The sequence below is a fragment of the Mycena indigotica genome (genome assembly GCF_014461135.1).
Source record: "Mycena indigotica strain 171206Taipei chromosome Unknown Mind.scaff0006, whole genome shotgun sequence".
In the NCBI taxonomy this organism is placed as follows: domain Eukaryota; kingdom Fungi; phylum Basidiomycota; class Agaricomycetes; order Agaricales; family Mycenaceae; genus Mycena; species Mycena indigotica.
In genome coordinates this window covers 2460407-2474828 of record NW_023503005.1, presented here as the reverse complement: position 1 = coordinate 2474828, position 14422 = coordinate 2460407, and the positions used below count along the sequence as shown (strand labels likewise).

Below are 14422 nucleotides of genomic sequence, written 5' to 3'. Positions count from 1 at the left end.
GATGATGATGACTGCGAAGAGCTAGCCCGAGAGGAAGAAGACGAGAGACGGGAGCTGGAGGCAACCGAACTTGACCGACTCGAGCTTGAGCTACTAACTTTAGCCGAGCTGGATGACGATGAAGGCCGTGCCGATGACGAGACAGCAGAGCTGCTGCCTTTGGCTGAACTGGCAGATGAAGAGCTCGATGATCGCGCAGAAGAGCTGGAAGCTTTGGACGAGCTTTGTGACGAACTTGAACTAGCACGTGAGCTGGAGGCGCTGCTCGACCGGATCGAACTAGACGACGCCCGGACAGAGGAGGAGCTGGATTGCGAACTGGGTCTAACAGAGCTCGAGGACGACGATGATTTTGCACTAGAACTAGATGCACCAGAGGAAGAACTCGATTTCGACGACGAAACGGGAACAGATGAGCGCGAATTTACAGAGCTCGACGACGACGATGATGAAGCACGTGATGAGGAAGTAGATTGAGCAACTGCGGCAACCGTCAGCAAAAGTACAACAAAAATGGAAATGCGAAGGGACTCACTTCTCTGACAGTCCATTCCATGATCACCGCCAACAAGGTTTCCACAACATTTAGCGGGTGTCCCAGAAGAACTACGAAACCTAAGTGAGGAGACGGGCAGCGTTAGATTGCAGATTAACTCACCAAACCCCACCCGAAAGAGCAGCACAACCGGTTCCGAGGGTCTCACCACAGGTATCCGCACGGATGCCGAGTTGCTTGAGGATGTCGCGGCCTTGCTGGCTGTTGGAAGATGTATAGCCCGAGCAGCAGAAGGTCTGCTTCGGGGCGCAGTTGAACGGGGTAGAAGAAGGCTTATGTCTTTTGGCATTCACATCGGCTACGGAAAACAAAAAAATATCAATAAAATTTAGCAGCGACCAGAATATTAGCAAATACCTGGATCGCGCCGACGCGGTGCTAATGGTGGCAGACCACGAGCTAGCCGCTGGGCGTTGGTGTCCCGGGGCAAAGCTTCGACGGCCGCCAATAACAGAGAAAGAGTCGTGATCGTAACAGATTTCATAATTTCGTTAGGACGGCGTAAAGGGTGCCCAGAGGCTGAATACTCTCTAGTGTTAAAACCATATTTAAGAGATTTCGGGGAGGGGCATGTCTTGAGCGCATCCGCGGAACAGCGGGTGCCATCTGCCTTCCGTTGGAGCGGTGAGTGAGGTCGGTTTCACCTCCTCGACGGACTGAGACGCACATGGCTTGAAGCAAGTTGGAAAGTCGGGTCACAGTCACAACTGTGAAACTGTGACCCTGTTGAACTCGAGAAAGGCAGGCATGGTAGATACTATTACAGCATGTAAAGACAACAACAACGTTATTTAACAACCAATGGTCCAGTAACCCTCCAAAGGGAAGGTATTATATAACCACAGTATATTGCACAGAGTCGAAATTGAGTCAATCCGCGTACAGCACGTGCTTGTCGGTGGCATCTATCCACGCTCGTAGTTGCTGGTCACTGTCGAGGCCCACAAAAGCATTGCTCATGCTGTCCCGATACCTCAGGTTGGCCACCTCTGAGCCCAACCTTGATTGCACCTTGTCCATCAATTCAATATGAGTCACTCGCGGATGGACACGGATAGCAATCAGATCGTCAGCAACACGATCGAAGATCTTGATTTTCACAAACGCCGTTTGAGGGTTTTGAGCAGAAATGGAAGGAGAGTTGATGTTGGCAACCGAATCAGACCGTGACCGTGTCGAAGGAGGATTGGAGCCACGGGAGGATGTGGAAGGGGAAGAAGTCATCGGTGGGGGGTCGTTCCACCCAGAAGCAGGCGGAGACTGTGAGCGGGAGGATGATGACCCATTTCTCTGATGTCCAGGTGCATAGAGATGGTTTGACTCCGCCGATGGTCGTCGTTGGTCCGTTTGGTTGTAAGGATGCTGGATTTGCTGCCCGGGAGAGACATAACCATTCTCATCATCATACTGACTCTGCCGGTCGTCCACCGTTAACCGACCAAATGAGTCTTGAACATCATCGCCGAATAAGGCATCAATCTCTTGTGTGCGTGGAGGAATCGAGTTCTCAACGTCGCCAGGTTTGATGGCCAAAAATTCCCTCACAACAGCATGCTCCAAAACGTATTTGGCACCAACGTTGCTCAAATCGCACAGGCCATTCACATACTCGTCCAGTTCAGTTCTCCGTGTCGCCGTAAGCGCGTCATCAACGTCCTGCGCTGGACCAGGCATATATGGTAGCATTCTGGGATGTGGTGGTTCTCGGCCCGCTTCTCTGGGAAACGTATCTAGAAGAGAGACTTGGAAGTCGTAGAAGTCGTTGTAGACTCTGAAGAGAATGAGGGATTTGGCGGGAGGGAGAGGGGTACCAGGAGTGGTGTAGGGCTGGAATATTGCGTCGACACGGAACCAATATTCATCCATCTCGAAGTGGAAAGAAACCACATTAGCGGAAAGTAGTATGCCTTCTGGTTGGATTTCCGGCTCTGAGGAGGGAGGGGGGTTGGGCGGATTAGAGTAATTATGATCTTGTGGTGATGGACCTTGGACACTGATGGCGGGCTCCAACACTGCGGCGAGTTGTGGAGGGGGTTGGTTGGTGATGAATGGACTGTTGGGAACAGAGTCTCTGGCTGAAGGACCATCAATAACACCGAGGGCGATGCTGTTCTGCTTGTAGTTGTAAACAGCCCGCTTCCAATCCTCGACTCGAGGTAAGTCTCCACGGTCCATGAGCGCATTCACATCGGTTATAGCGCGCCCGGTGGCAGGGTCATGAATTTCGACGAAGGAGACGGGGATTAGTCCAGGGCGGCCTATTCGCCCGATTGGTTTGGCCACAAACCATTCACGATTAGACTGAGCGACAACTGTTATCGCATCTCCTCGCTTTGCATCGAGTTCGTCATCTCGCTCGGCCAAAAAGTCGTGTTGGACGATGGCGTAGAAAACTTGTGTTTTGGGTGATTTGGGTGATTGAGGGTTCGGGGTTTGCGGTGTTGGCGGCGGTCCCAGGAATTGTGGGCCCGATGGTGTGGCAGGCATGCTGAGGGCTCTAAGGCTGGTAGTAATAGTGCATTAGTTTAGAAGAGTCAACGATAGCGAACAATAAACACACGCAGCGGCATTCTTGTTGAATTCCTCAAAATGGTCTTTTGGGACCAGCCCACGCGCCCCAGTCATTGGATTATGGGCCTCATACCAAGCTCCGCCAATATCGACATCGCGCAAGACGTGGAAGAAGTCGCCTTTCTTGAAAGGTAGTTGTTGTGGCGCTTGAGGCCGATAGTCGCCCAATGCGCGAATTACTTTCTGAGGGGGTTGGATTGTCGATTGTGCCTTGCTGACGGCAGGCAACGGGGTCGAGATTTGGGCCCGAATGCTTCCACCGTCTTTGCTAGAGTTTAAGCTCTTGCGAAGAGACTTCATAACGGTGGTAAAAGACAAGCTTGAACGCGATCAATGCGTTTCGAGGCAATGCACATGCACTTTCACTCGGCTGCTAAACCTGCCACCGCGTCAAACTGGCATATGTAAAACATATGGTCAATTTTTTGTAGTAATCTTGGACAATGGAGGCCAGTAAATTGTGACGCCCTCTCCATCATTTCTCTCCTCTACGGCAATGGCGGCCAGGAAGCTGCAGAGTCCGTTCCCCCTTGTTCCTCGTATATTCTTTCGCTGACTCTATTTCCAGCTGAGATCGACCGGACCCTTAAGAAGGTCTCCGAAGGTCTGTGTGGTTGCTCCAATAAATTATGACCCACAAATACCGAGTAATTCCTAGGAGTCGAATTATTCGAGGGTATATATGACAAAATGCAAACCTCAACGAACCAAGTGCGTCGTCCTTTATGTGTTAGCGTCCGGCTGACTGACCCGTTCAGCCGCAGAAGGAGAAGCTTGAATTGGAACTGAAGACACAAATCAAGAAACTTCAGCGCCTACGAGACCAAATTAAGACGTGGGTTGCCAGCAATGATATCAAAGACAAGTCGCAGCTGGTGGAGAACAGGAAGCTCATCGAAACGGTTGGCCACTCTTTTCATAGATCATGACGCCGACTTATGGTCTGCAGCAAATGGAGAAGTTTAAAGCTACGGAGAAGGAAATGAAAACCAAAGCGTTCTCCAAAGAAGGACTCATCCAAGCTGCCAAACTCGATCCGAAAGAACAGGAGAAGGAGGAAGCCACTATATGGCTGCAAAATCAAGTTGAAGAGTTACAAATGCAAGTGGAGCAGGCCGAGGCGGAGATCGAAGGACTGGCTGGAAAGAAGAAAAGCAAGTCGGGTCCTACCGCTGGGCGTCTCGAGGAGCTGGAGGGTTTGAATGAACGCCGGAAGTGGCATATCAGCCGCCTCGAAATCATCTTACGTCTCCTCAACAATGGTTCTTTAGCTGCGGATCGTGTTACAGCTCTCAAAGACGATGTCCAATATTTCGTTGAGAGTAATACGGCACGTGTAGTTCTCCAATCTAGCAAGCAAGCTAATGCGGCTTTTTAGGAAGAGGACTTTGACGAAGATGAAGGCATATATGACGACCTCAACCTAGATGAAGAGGAGGAGAAATTCGGTATCGCAGCAGATGACGATGAATCGGATGGCTCTGACAATGGCAGCGAAGGTGAGCCAAGAGACTATAAGGTGCTCGTTAACCCCTTCAAAGAACCTCCACCACTGCCCCGACCCAACGTTAAGAAGCACGAGGAAGAAAGTGCCTCTTCCAGCAAGCCGGCAGAAAGTCCGATATTAAAGAAAGCGGCAGCAGCCCTGCAAATACGGAGTACCAGCCATCTTCCTATCTGAAAATACTCAACTGACTCCTTTCTCCACAAGAACAATCGATAGATGGTCGGTCACCAAGTCGATGTCCACCGAATACTGACTTCTTGCAGCGACATCGAAACCTCCGCCCAATCCAAACTTTGCCCAACAGCCCATGTCGAGTATCTTGAAAGCCGGACTTCCCTCCGCAGCTCCCCGCCCAGCAACATTACCGCCCGTCCGCTATTCAGTAGCTGCAGCGGGCGGTACCAATGCGTCTCATGCGGCTCCACCGCCATCAGCAACGTTACCTCCCTCGAATCCCCCTCAACCTACTGCCCCTCCAATACCACCCCCTTCAGATCCAGCCATGTCCTCGCCAAGCCTGACGCATCCATCAACAATAAGTCCGATGCTCTCGTCGGCGGCATCGGTTTCGCAACAACCCGATGGCTCATTTTATTCTGGTCAGGACTCGCCCTTATTGTCTGATGGAGTTACCAGCTCTCTGGGAGGTCCAGCTGCCACATCGTCCCCACCAAGGACGATGCAGCGGAAAGGTTTATTCGATCCCACCAATAACCAAATTCTCACGATTGCTAGATGTTTTGGTCTCTCCGCGAGCCGGCTCCCAATCACCGAGCGTTTCTGTAAGTGCCGTCCGCTTTTACGACTGTCAGTCTCAAAAGTTCATTAGCAACTGCTCGAATCTGGGGCCTCGCAGGCTCAAATGCCTGCAGCATCTTCTTCACAGTCCCAACAAGTAAATTCTATATTCTACCCCCACAGTCGATATTCTAAAGTTTGACCAGCCCCAATTCCCGCCAGGGGTCAAGGTTCCTCAAGGGGAACAATCAACAGTGGATGGTGTATCACAACCCAGCTCACGACCACTCTCAGCGGCCCAACCAACTCCCCCGCGCACAAATCCAAGCGCGTTTCCAGGCTCTCTTTCTGATCTCGTGGTGTCCTTCGAGACCGTCAAGCAGAAAGGCAAGCACGATTATCGGAGTCAACATATGCCTTATTTCTTTCCAGCCGCCAACCGAATGAACAACTTGGATCAAGTACATAAAATGTTGGAAGGTGGGTACTCGAATGTCCCGCAGCCCCAAGATACGGAGAAGTAAGTTTATACCTGTTGCGTTCACGCTTCTTAACGGGTTCGTAGACCGAAGTACTATGTTCCTCGCAATCCGTATCCCACGGCTTCATATTACCCTCAAGCACCTCTTGCATTGTTGAGTACCGCCGCCATCTTCTCTCAGCTTGATGTGGAGACACTTTTTTACGTCTTTTATTTCCATCCTGGGACCTACCAGCAGTGCGTCTACCGGTTGTTGTGGCTTATTGATTTATTCGTCTGTGGCAGATACCTTGCGGCCAAGGAGCTGAAGCGCCAGTCGTGGCGATTCCATGTCAAATATTTGACATGGTTCCAGCGACACTCTGAACCTCAGGCGATCACTGAGGAATACGAGCAAGGCGTCTATGTTTACTTTGACTGGGAAGGGTCATGGTGCCAGCGAAAGAAGTCAGACTTTCGTTTCGAATACCGCTACCTTTCGGAGGATTAAACAACTCAACACTATCTAATCAAGGACCATGATAATTTTCAACCTTATTAGTGTATTCCTTACTTCAAATTGGATACCACACGTTAATCCAACTTGACGACCGCTCCCAGTGCCTCGAAAGCGGCCTTGAGTTTTTCGGCCTCCTCTTTGGGCAGATTCTCCTTGAGCACTTTTGGTACAGACTCGACGAATTTCTTGGCCTAGTCAAAGAGGTTCAGTATTGGGTGAAGAGAACAACAACTGCGAACACACGTCTATAAGAGTCAGGTTTGGCACCAGTGCTTTAACCTCGCGGATAATTTTTGGTTTGGAACCAGCGTCGAAAGACTCGAGCATGACATTGAATATCGTCTTTTCCTTGGGCTTTTCCTATACCAATGGTCAGAGGGAATATTTTCCACATGCAGGAGCTGCTCACTGCAGCCACTTCTTCAGAGGCAGCTGCCGCCGGTGCGGCAGCAGCAGCAGAAGCCATAGGCATTGCGACTTCTTGGATATTTAACCGGGACTGCCATAGTCAGAGTCATGAACAGAAAGCCCAGATATGGGACACACTTTGAGGTGGGTAACGAGGTCGGCGGCTTGCAGTAGGGTAAGACGGGAAATGTCATCTACGAGGCGCGACACCGTTTGGTCGCCCGACTTGCTCGGCGGTGGGGGCGGGGTGGAGTTTACCGAGACAGCTTCAGTTGCCAGCCATCGTCGAGATATAGGATGTCGTGAGGAACTATGAGACGCGTTTTTGCGGAAACTTGCGGGAGGAAAGTGGAAGCGTACCCTGCAACAAATGTCGGACGCGTTGCAGTTCGTAGAACAGATGAGCAACGGCTCTGGAATGAGTGAGTTCAAGCCAAGCAACGCGACAACATGGACGAACGGTCATGGTCGAAAATTCAGAGCAAATGTCGGTCACATATGGTCACAAAAAGCGCGAAAGTAGCTTCATAGCATGCATTTGGAAACATAGGCTACGCATACGGTACAAACATCGACAGAAAAACAAATGACTAGGCCTTGACCTTGAGGACACCCAAGAACGCAGCCTTCTCCTCGAAAGTTTGGAAGGCACCATGCTAAGTGGAAATAAGCACCAAAATAGCAGCTCAATGTGAACAAACATACGCCGAACTTGGACGAGGTATCGATGAATTTTAGTTGGACCTTCTCGAGGTCCCGACGAGAGGTGTGAACCATTAATGATTTGCGGATGGTGATGACACGCTTCTTAGTTCCCGGAATGGAGCCCTTGAGCATAACGAAGTCGTTCTTGACGATACCATAATGGGGGAAGCCACCCATGGGTGTGATGGTCTTCTTGGTAATATCAGACTCGGTTGAAGCATTGTCATCAGCTGCGCCAGAGCCAATGCGGTAGATCTTCTTGTTAATCTCCGTACGGTGGTGGTATCCGTCTAAAATAAAACAGAGTTGAGTATATGGCAGCGAAATGGAGGTTGAAAACACGTACTTTGACCAGCACGGGCAACCGAGAACATGACTTTGGATGGATGCCATGCACCGATACAAGCAACCTTTCGGAGACCCTTGTGTGTCTTCCTCGGCAGTTTCTTCGTTCCCCAACGGTGGGTAACACCCTCAAACCCGTGACCCTTCGTAACAGCGATGACATCGACACACTCGTCTTGCTCGAAGACTGTGCCAACCTCGATTGGCTTTTCGAACAGACCATGGGCGTATTCGACTTTGTCGGCAACGGAGCCACCGTTGACTTGGATTTCCATGAGGTGGGCCTTCTTTTGTGACAGGCCAGTCTTGCGTAGTTGCGTGTGGGCCAAGACACGGACAACAGTGCAGTATTTGCGGATGCGCTCCAGCTCGCGGGCGATGGACTTGCCATTCTCCTCAGCAGCCTTCTTCGCGTAGCGAGTGAACGCCTTCTTCTTGGAGCGATACCAGTTCTTGTAGAATCTCCGCTTGACTTCGTCAGAGAGATGGTTCGCCCAGACAGTCGTGAGGGTGCGCAGGCCACGGGGAGTCTCGACATATCCAACAACACCAACCACCATCATCGGCGGGGTCTCGATAATCGTGACAGCCTCCACCACCTCCTTCTTGTGCATCTCTGAAAAAATTGGATTTCAGTATTTTATCGAAACTTTGAATGAATAATTACGCACTGGAGCCAGGACGGTCGAGGTCGCGAACAACATGGGTCATGCCAGCCTTGTAACCCAAAACCGCAGTCAAGTGGACCCGCTTCTTGGGGTCATCGCGAGGGAAGGATTTGACTTTGCCCCGATGACGGGCTGCCCGCTTTCTGGGGAGGAAACCGAGGGAGCCATGACGGGGGGCTTCGTACTAGACACGTTGAGTGACACAGATAAGAAGTGTACTACTACCAACCTTACGGTGGCTCATCTTGAGGGAGCGGGAAGGAGAGTGTAAAAATGAGATCAGATCCTCACGTGTAAACTAGTCATCACGTTTGATGCGTCACATTCATCTCGATTTAGCCACGGCCTAGGTACATTTGTTCTAAAATCCTCCTACTCGTTTCTTAACCGGCTTTTTTGGTCGTCCTCCGTACACACCAGGCATAGGCTGCGTGCTCGCCATGAAATCCTGACTAACTCCCGCAAGTCCAAAGTCCATATCCATGTTGGGTTGACTTCCAAACATTATCGAAGGTTGTACTGGCTGGCTAGCCGCAACTGCGGGCCTCTGAGAAGAGGCGACAACAAGCGTTGGCGGCTTTTGGGATTCGATTTTAAAATCCTCAATCCGCACCCGCTGCTGTTTAGGCGAATGCTCTTCGTCCACCATGTCGGAGCGTTCGCGGAAAACAAAATGAGAAGGGTCTTGCCCAACAGCCCAGTCCCGTGTAATAAGCCGTACCGCATTTGGGAGCCGTAGACTGTCCTCTTCCTTTAAGATAGGACGTAAATATCCAAATTCAGTCTTGTCTTCGAGAGATAATGTTTGGGCCATAGACTCCAAATCGCTGGAAGGAGATGCAAATGCGTGAGGAGAATATATATGTCTCGACAATTCGAGGTCGAGGGCTAGTTGTTCGCGTGCAGTCGTTTCACGTCGCTCCGATTCGATCGACCGCTGTGGGTCAGCCTTCAGATCGAATCGACTGAGGTGGACCTCAGTAAGTGAGCGAATATCAGGGCCGAATTCCCCGTCCAGTTTATTCAAGGTTTGGCTGAGATCATGCACCCATGGCGCGTCTTTTTGTAGTGCGCTGGACGACACCCGACCCTGAGAGAAAGAACGAAATCCTCTTTTAGTTTTAAGCACGCTTTCAGCCAAAAAATCGGCTCGGCTGGACTGATTGGGCTCCTCGCCAGAACGGAAAAGAATATCGTAGCTAGGACTGATTAAGGCAAGTATGATGAGTATACGAAGGTACGAACGATGTAAGGATGTGATCAACAGGCTCGTTCATTTCTTGCCAAAAGGAGGACGCCCTCTCAACGAGGTCATAAAAACTTTCTGCAATTTCTTCCTCAGATCTCGTTTCTTGAGGTTCTCGTAGGAATCCTGTTGTCAATATGAATGAAAGGACGACGCAAAGAAGAAAAGGCCAACGTTTGTAAACCTGACGCATGTCGAGCATGGTCTCCTCAGCAGGTGGGGCAGGATCGCTGAACTCATCCTTGAGGTAGGCTGAGTCCAAGTGCAACCGCGTGACATCCTCTGACCAGGTATACGAAACATTGGTGGGAACGTCGAAAGACAGGTTGAAGGCCTGGATAGAGCCAGTGTCTGATAATCTGAAGTATGTTGCCGTAGTGGAGTCGCCTAGAAAGAAATGTCCTTTTTGATATCCACCAGCAGAAGCCGTCAAGGCATATGGTGCATGAACCTCTCTGATTGTGTTGCCAGATACATCAACATCGTACACCGTCAATAAGCCATGTTTACGAGAGGAAAGAATAGTCAGTGGCCCTGCTGAGTATAAGCACGATTAGGCATCAAGATGGTGAACAACTGGCCATCATCCATTAAGACAGTATTCAGTTCCATAGAGCGGTCAAATGCTCTACCATGCTTGAACGCCACGAGTGGCCGTTTAGTATAACGGCGGTCTATCCACAGAGCTTGATTGCTTGTACAAATTCGAAAAACATCAGAAAAATGTGTTTCCATTGCAGTCAAAACTTCGTTCGATGAGGTATCGTAGACGGTTTGGGCGACTTGAAAAGTCTGACGAAAAGATAAGTAAGCACCTTGATATAGTATCAGTATGTTGTACCCTTGAATCTACCATCGTCAGGTTACTCTTTGACATCAAGAGAAAAACATCAGGGTCATTGGTTAACCCTAAGCGCCAGATATCGGACTTGATCTGATCAGAGGTGAAAATCTCTCTGTAACCTGTTGAGCGACTTGCGGAAGGGAGCTGACACTACTACTCACGATGTTGTGCTGCCGAAGCTGGGGTCCCACTGATAGACTATGCCGCTACTGTTGACCAGATGGACATGGCTAGGGGAATATAGCTGCACATCGACGACAGGCTTCTCTCCAGTGCTTGACGACCTGATGGTATCTGACTCCATGGTCGACAATTGGCCATTATCGACGCCGATTTCTAATAACGAGGTTCCTCCAAAAGTGCGAACGGCGATATATGGCTCTTTAGGAATATTGAGAGATTTGCAAGGGTGATAGGTTGAATACGAACCAAGCTTTGACTCCGCCGTTCGAATGGCCGATATTTGAAGAATTGGGGTGTCGTATGACTGTGTTGCTTGCGCAAACGGCTTGAATTCCCATTTGCCAGTTTGTCGGGTTAGAGGCGAAAGATCTAATCAAAAGTTGGAAACAATAGAATCGGTTCTAGATTGTCATGACTGACTGAGGTCGCGGCCAAGTTCGCCAGTAGGGAATGCAAGCACGGCAAGATTTTGCCCGTGAACACAATCGAGTTGATTTCCCACAAGTGGATCGAAAATGTCCCACTCTTGCTGAAGTTTTGCCGCTTCAGTGAGTTTGCCTCTTATGAGGTCCGCAGCTACATCAACGTCAGGTAACTCCATACGCAAGAAATTCGCCTAGATGAAGTCGTCAGCTTCGATGGCCGACAAATTGTGAAATACAACTACTCCTTGCTCTGCCTGCTGGCGAATGCCAATTTGATGTTCTGAAACTGGCGGAAGACGCGTCGCAGGATAAACCAGTGTAGGCGGCCCTGCACGCAGTGCTCGTTTCAAATCTGAATTCAGCAGGTTAGACCAAACAAGCCGCCCGTTGTCGTTTACGAGTGTTGTGGCGGTCACGGCACCATGCTCAATGACTGGGTGAAAGATTTTATCTTGGCCTTCACGAGAGAATGCCGGCCAGGAACTTGAATCCATTCCATGAGCGAAAAGTTCAGATAAAAAGAGTGATGTGATGTGATGATGTCACATTTCTGTCGGGAAGCAATCCACGCGTGTCGAACATCGAGCGTTTCCCCGCAACAGGCATCAAGAACTATTACTGTAGTACTGCCTCCCGCGCAGTCGGGCTCACTATGGCCTCCTCGTTCGTCCCAACCGCCAATGAACGCGCCATAGTGGACAAAATATTCTCTCAGAAGGAGCTCCACGACCTAGGCATCCTTCCCGGAGATATAGCGCTCGAATTGTTCAACAAGACCAACCTTCCTCTTGAGGTGAGATACGCAACTAGACAACGGGGTTCATTCTGACTCTTCACTATCAGACACTCAGCGATATATGGAACGTTGTGGATACCGACCGCCATGGCTGGCTTACCCCGCAGCAAACTGGTGCTGCAGTTCGACTGATAGGTTTGGCTCAGTCTGGCGCGAAACCTATTAATTCAGAACTGCTTGCTCAACGTGCGTTATGTCCTTCGACTCGTGCATCGTCTCAACAATGCAGCCGGCCCACCGGCCCATATTCCGGACATCTCAGATGTTGCCTCAACGATTCCAGCGTTGACACCAGAAGACAAGGCAAAATACCGCAGCTTGTTTCGTCGCACCCAGCTGGATGGACTTGTTGGGAGTGGGTATATGCTGTCAGTTGAGTTCGTGATTTTTCACTCTCGATTTCAGGTGAAAAGGCACGCAATATGTTTGCAAAGTTTACAGCATCTGAAGAGATTGTCTCGAGAATATGGTGTGTTTCTCTTCTCTTTTGATACCGAGCATCTCTTTCTAACGAGACACAAGGAAGCTTGCAGACACTCAGCAGCGAGAAGCTTTGGACATTACCGACTTTGCCATAGCCATGCATCTCATCCAATGGATAACGAAGGACGGCCCATCTGTCGTTCTTCCTACAACTCTACCTAAAGGACTGTACGAACAAGCCGCGTCTGGACCATCATCGCCATTGATAGTCCCCAAGCCGTTATCACCGTCATCCTCCCCGCCTCGCCTATCGCTGAGCCCAGGATCTAACTCGAGCGGCTTTGATCGACGCATTTCCCGTTCTGTCCTTGCCTCTCCCTCGAGCCCTATGCTGTCTCCGAATTCGGCCGCTGGCCCTTCTCGGCGAGCTTCATATTCTCCACTTCCTTCTCCGCGAAATGATGAGAAATCGGCTTCTGTAGACTGGAAAATTCCCGATGATCTAAGAGCAAGGGCTAACCGCGAATTCGATGCCCTTGATCCTCTCAAGAGCGGCTCCATTCCTGACAATGTTTCTCTGCCATTCCTAATGGAGTCCAAGTTGTCTACAGAAGATCTCGCCCACCTCTGGTTGGTTCTTCCGTTCAATTTCAATTGTCTTTCTGAGATCACTATAGGACGCTGGCTGATCTCAATGACGACGGGAACTTGACGCGGGAGGGTTTTGCCATTGCACTATATCTAGTGGATGAGAGACTACGGGGACGTATTCTCCCTCCCACCCTTCCTCCTTCTCTCAAGCCCGAGGTCGAACGAATCAAACCTCCATTAGTTCCGCCAAAGTCCCCCAAAGCGCCTGGGACAATCCGACGCCCAGCTCCTCTTCCTCCCAAGAGTGCACCACCACCACCGCCACCAGCCAAACCACATACGCTGTCCTCGCGGTCTTTCGAGAGGCCAGCCCAACCAAGACTTTCGATACCTAGTTTCGATGACAATTTTACTCCTGCCGACACTTTCCGCAGACGGGCGACATCAGTCGTCTACCCAACGTTACCTGCGCATGCAAATCATGTTCGGTTCTCTTCCGTCTGGTCGCCAGACAATAAAATGCTCGGTTCGTGGCACCGCTAGATATCATGCATCTTCCTCATTATATGACATAGCTCCCTTAACTGAAAGTTCTCCTCGTCAATCGACCACAAACCCAGATCCCCAAGACGTTATAATCCATCAACTTGAACATCGGATTGGAGACATGCAAACCAAGTACAACCAACTCCGACTATCGAATACCGAACAAGCTGTCTCATTGGCAAATATCACGCAAGAAAACGTTTCGCTTCGGGTCGTGATTGAAGAACTTCAATGCCAGCTCGCCAGCCATGATCTGGCTAGTGCACGTGCAGTCAATCAAGTTCTCGCTGCGGAGAACGAGGGACTTCGGAAAGCTTTAGAGCTGTCTGTAACTGAAGTCAAGCAGCTTCAAACGTCCCATACCGATGCGGAGCTTCATCGCATCGAGGTTGATGACCTCAGGAGAGAAAACGAGCGTCTCCGTAGCCAAGTTGACGAGATGCGGGCCTCAACCACACAGGCAAGCCTCACAACAAGCTATCTATCAGCGTCGTCTGACAAATTAATTGGCAGTTACCGTGGTCTGGTGGCGATTCAGAATTGCAAACCCTCATCAACGAGGACTTGGCACGCGAAAATGCTCGTCTACGGCTGGAAAGTCGCGAGTCTCAGGACAAGCTTACACAGGCAACATCGGGACAAGCAGACCAACAAAGAGCAAACGAGGAACTGACTCAAACTAACGAAAGATTACAAACGGAGGCCCAGACTATCCGAACGCGTTTTGAAACTCAGCGGCGTGAGTTCCGGCAACTTGCGAGAGAAGTTGAGCGTCTCAAAAACCAATTGCGTGGGTCAAATAATGCCAATGGAGCAGCCTCGGGAAGCTATGACGCCGAAATACAACCCCCAGCATATAATGAGGTTCCAACTGCAATTCTAGATTGAAC

The 14422-nt window shown here is 50.2% G+C and overlaps 6 protein-coding genes across 6 annotated transcripts; 2 read left to right on the top strand and 4 right to left on the bottom strand.

The window, feature by feature from the left end:
* Positions 1–1426: 1426 nt before the first annotated feature.
* Positions 1427–3427, bottom strand: MIND_00721400 (uncharacterized protein; the record flags this gene model as incomplete). The annotated part of the gene is made up of 2 exons (XM_037363915.1): positions 1427–3059; positions 3117–3427. 2 exons carry the CDS (start codon positions 3425–3427, stop codon positions 1427–1429), a joined length of 1944 nt encoding a protein of 647 aa, XP_037219559.1.
* A 196-nt stretch (positions 3428–3623) lies between these two features.
* On the top strand, positions 3624–6343 carry MIND_00721300 (uncharacterized protein; the record flags this gene model as incomplete). The annotated part of the gene is made up of 14 exons (XM_037363914.1): positions 3624–3645; positions 3696–3731; positions 3786–3838; positions 3886–4029; positions 4077–4463; positions 4506–4626; positions 4669–4785; positions 4839–4853; positions 4898–5326; positions 5370–5416; positions 5464–5529; positions 5579–5892; positions 5938–6090; positions 6139–6343. 14 exons carry the CDS (start codon positions 3624–3626, stop codon positions 6341–6343), a joined length of 2109 nt encoding a protein of 702 aa, XP_037219558.1.
* Positions 6344–6426: 83 nt separating this feature from the next.
* On the bottom strand, positions 6427–7226 carry MIND_00721200 (Mitochondrial 54S ribosomal protein; the record flags this gene model as incomplete). Its single annotated transcript, XM_037363913.1, has 5 exons — positions 6427–6543; positions 6596–6712; positions 6762–6851; positions 6899–7171; positions 7221–7226. The coding sequence occupies 5 exons, from the start codon at positions 7224–7226 to the stop codon at positions 6427–6429; spliced, it is 603 nt and encodes a 200-aa protein (XP_037219557.1).
* A 124-nt stretch (positions 7227–7350) lies between these two features.
* Positions 7351–8722, bottom strand: MIND_00721100 (60S ribosomal protein; the record flags this gene model as incomplete). The annotated part of the gene is made up of 5 exons (XM_037363912.1): positions 7351–7416; positions 7466–7755; positions 7812–8426; positions 8482–8662; positions 8708–8722. The coding sequence occupies 5 exons, from the start codon at positions 8720–8722 to the stop codon at positions 7351–7353; spliced, it is 1167 nt and encodes a 388-aa protein (XP_037219556.1).
* Positions 8723–8839: 117 nt separating this feature from the next.
* MIND_00721000 (60S ribosomal protein) lies at positions 8840–11670 on the bottom strand (the record flags this gene model as incomplete). The annotated part of the gene is made up of 9 exons (XM_037363911.1): positions 8840–9677; positions 9724–9850; positions 9899–10258; positions 10306–10516; positions 10566–10680; positions 10730–10949; positions 10998–11120; positions 11172–11367; positions 11419–11670. 9 exons carry the CDS (start codon positions 11668–11670, stop codon positions 8840–8842), a joined length of 2442 nt encoding a protein of 813 aa, XP_037219555.1.
* A 95-nt stretch (positions 11671–11765) lies between these two features.
* On the top strand, positions 11766–14420 carry MIND_00720900 (uncharacterized protein; the record flags this gene model as incomplete). The annotated part of the gene is made up of 8 exons (XM_037363910.1): positions 11766–11969; positions 12020–12158; positions 12202–12327; positions 12378–12441; positions 12495–13025; positions 13073–13512; positions 13562–13992; positions 14046–14420. The coding sequence occupies exons 1-8, from the start codon at positions 11829–11831 to the stop codon at positions 14418–14420; spliced, it is 2247 nt and encodes a 748-aa protein (XP_037219554.1). The 5' UTR covers positions 11766–11828.
* Positions 14421–14422: the final 2 nt, after the last annotated feature.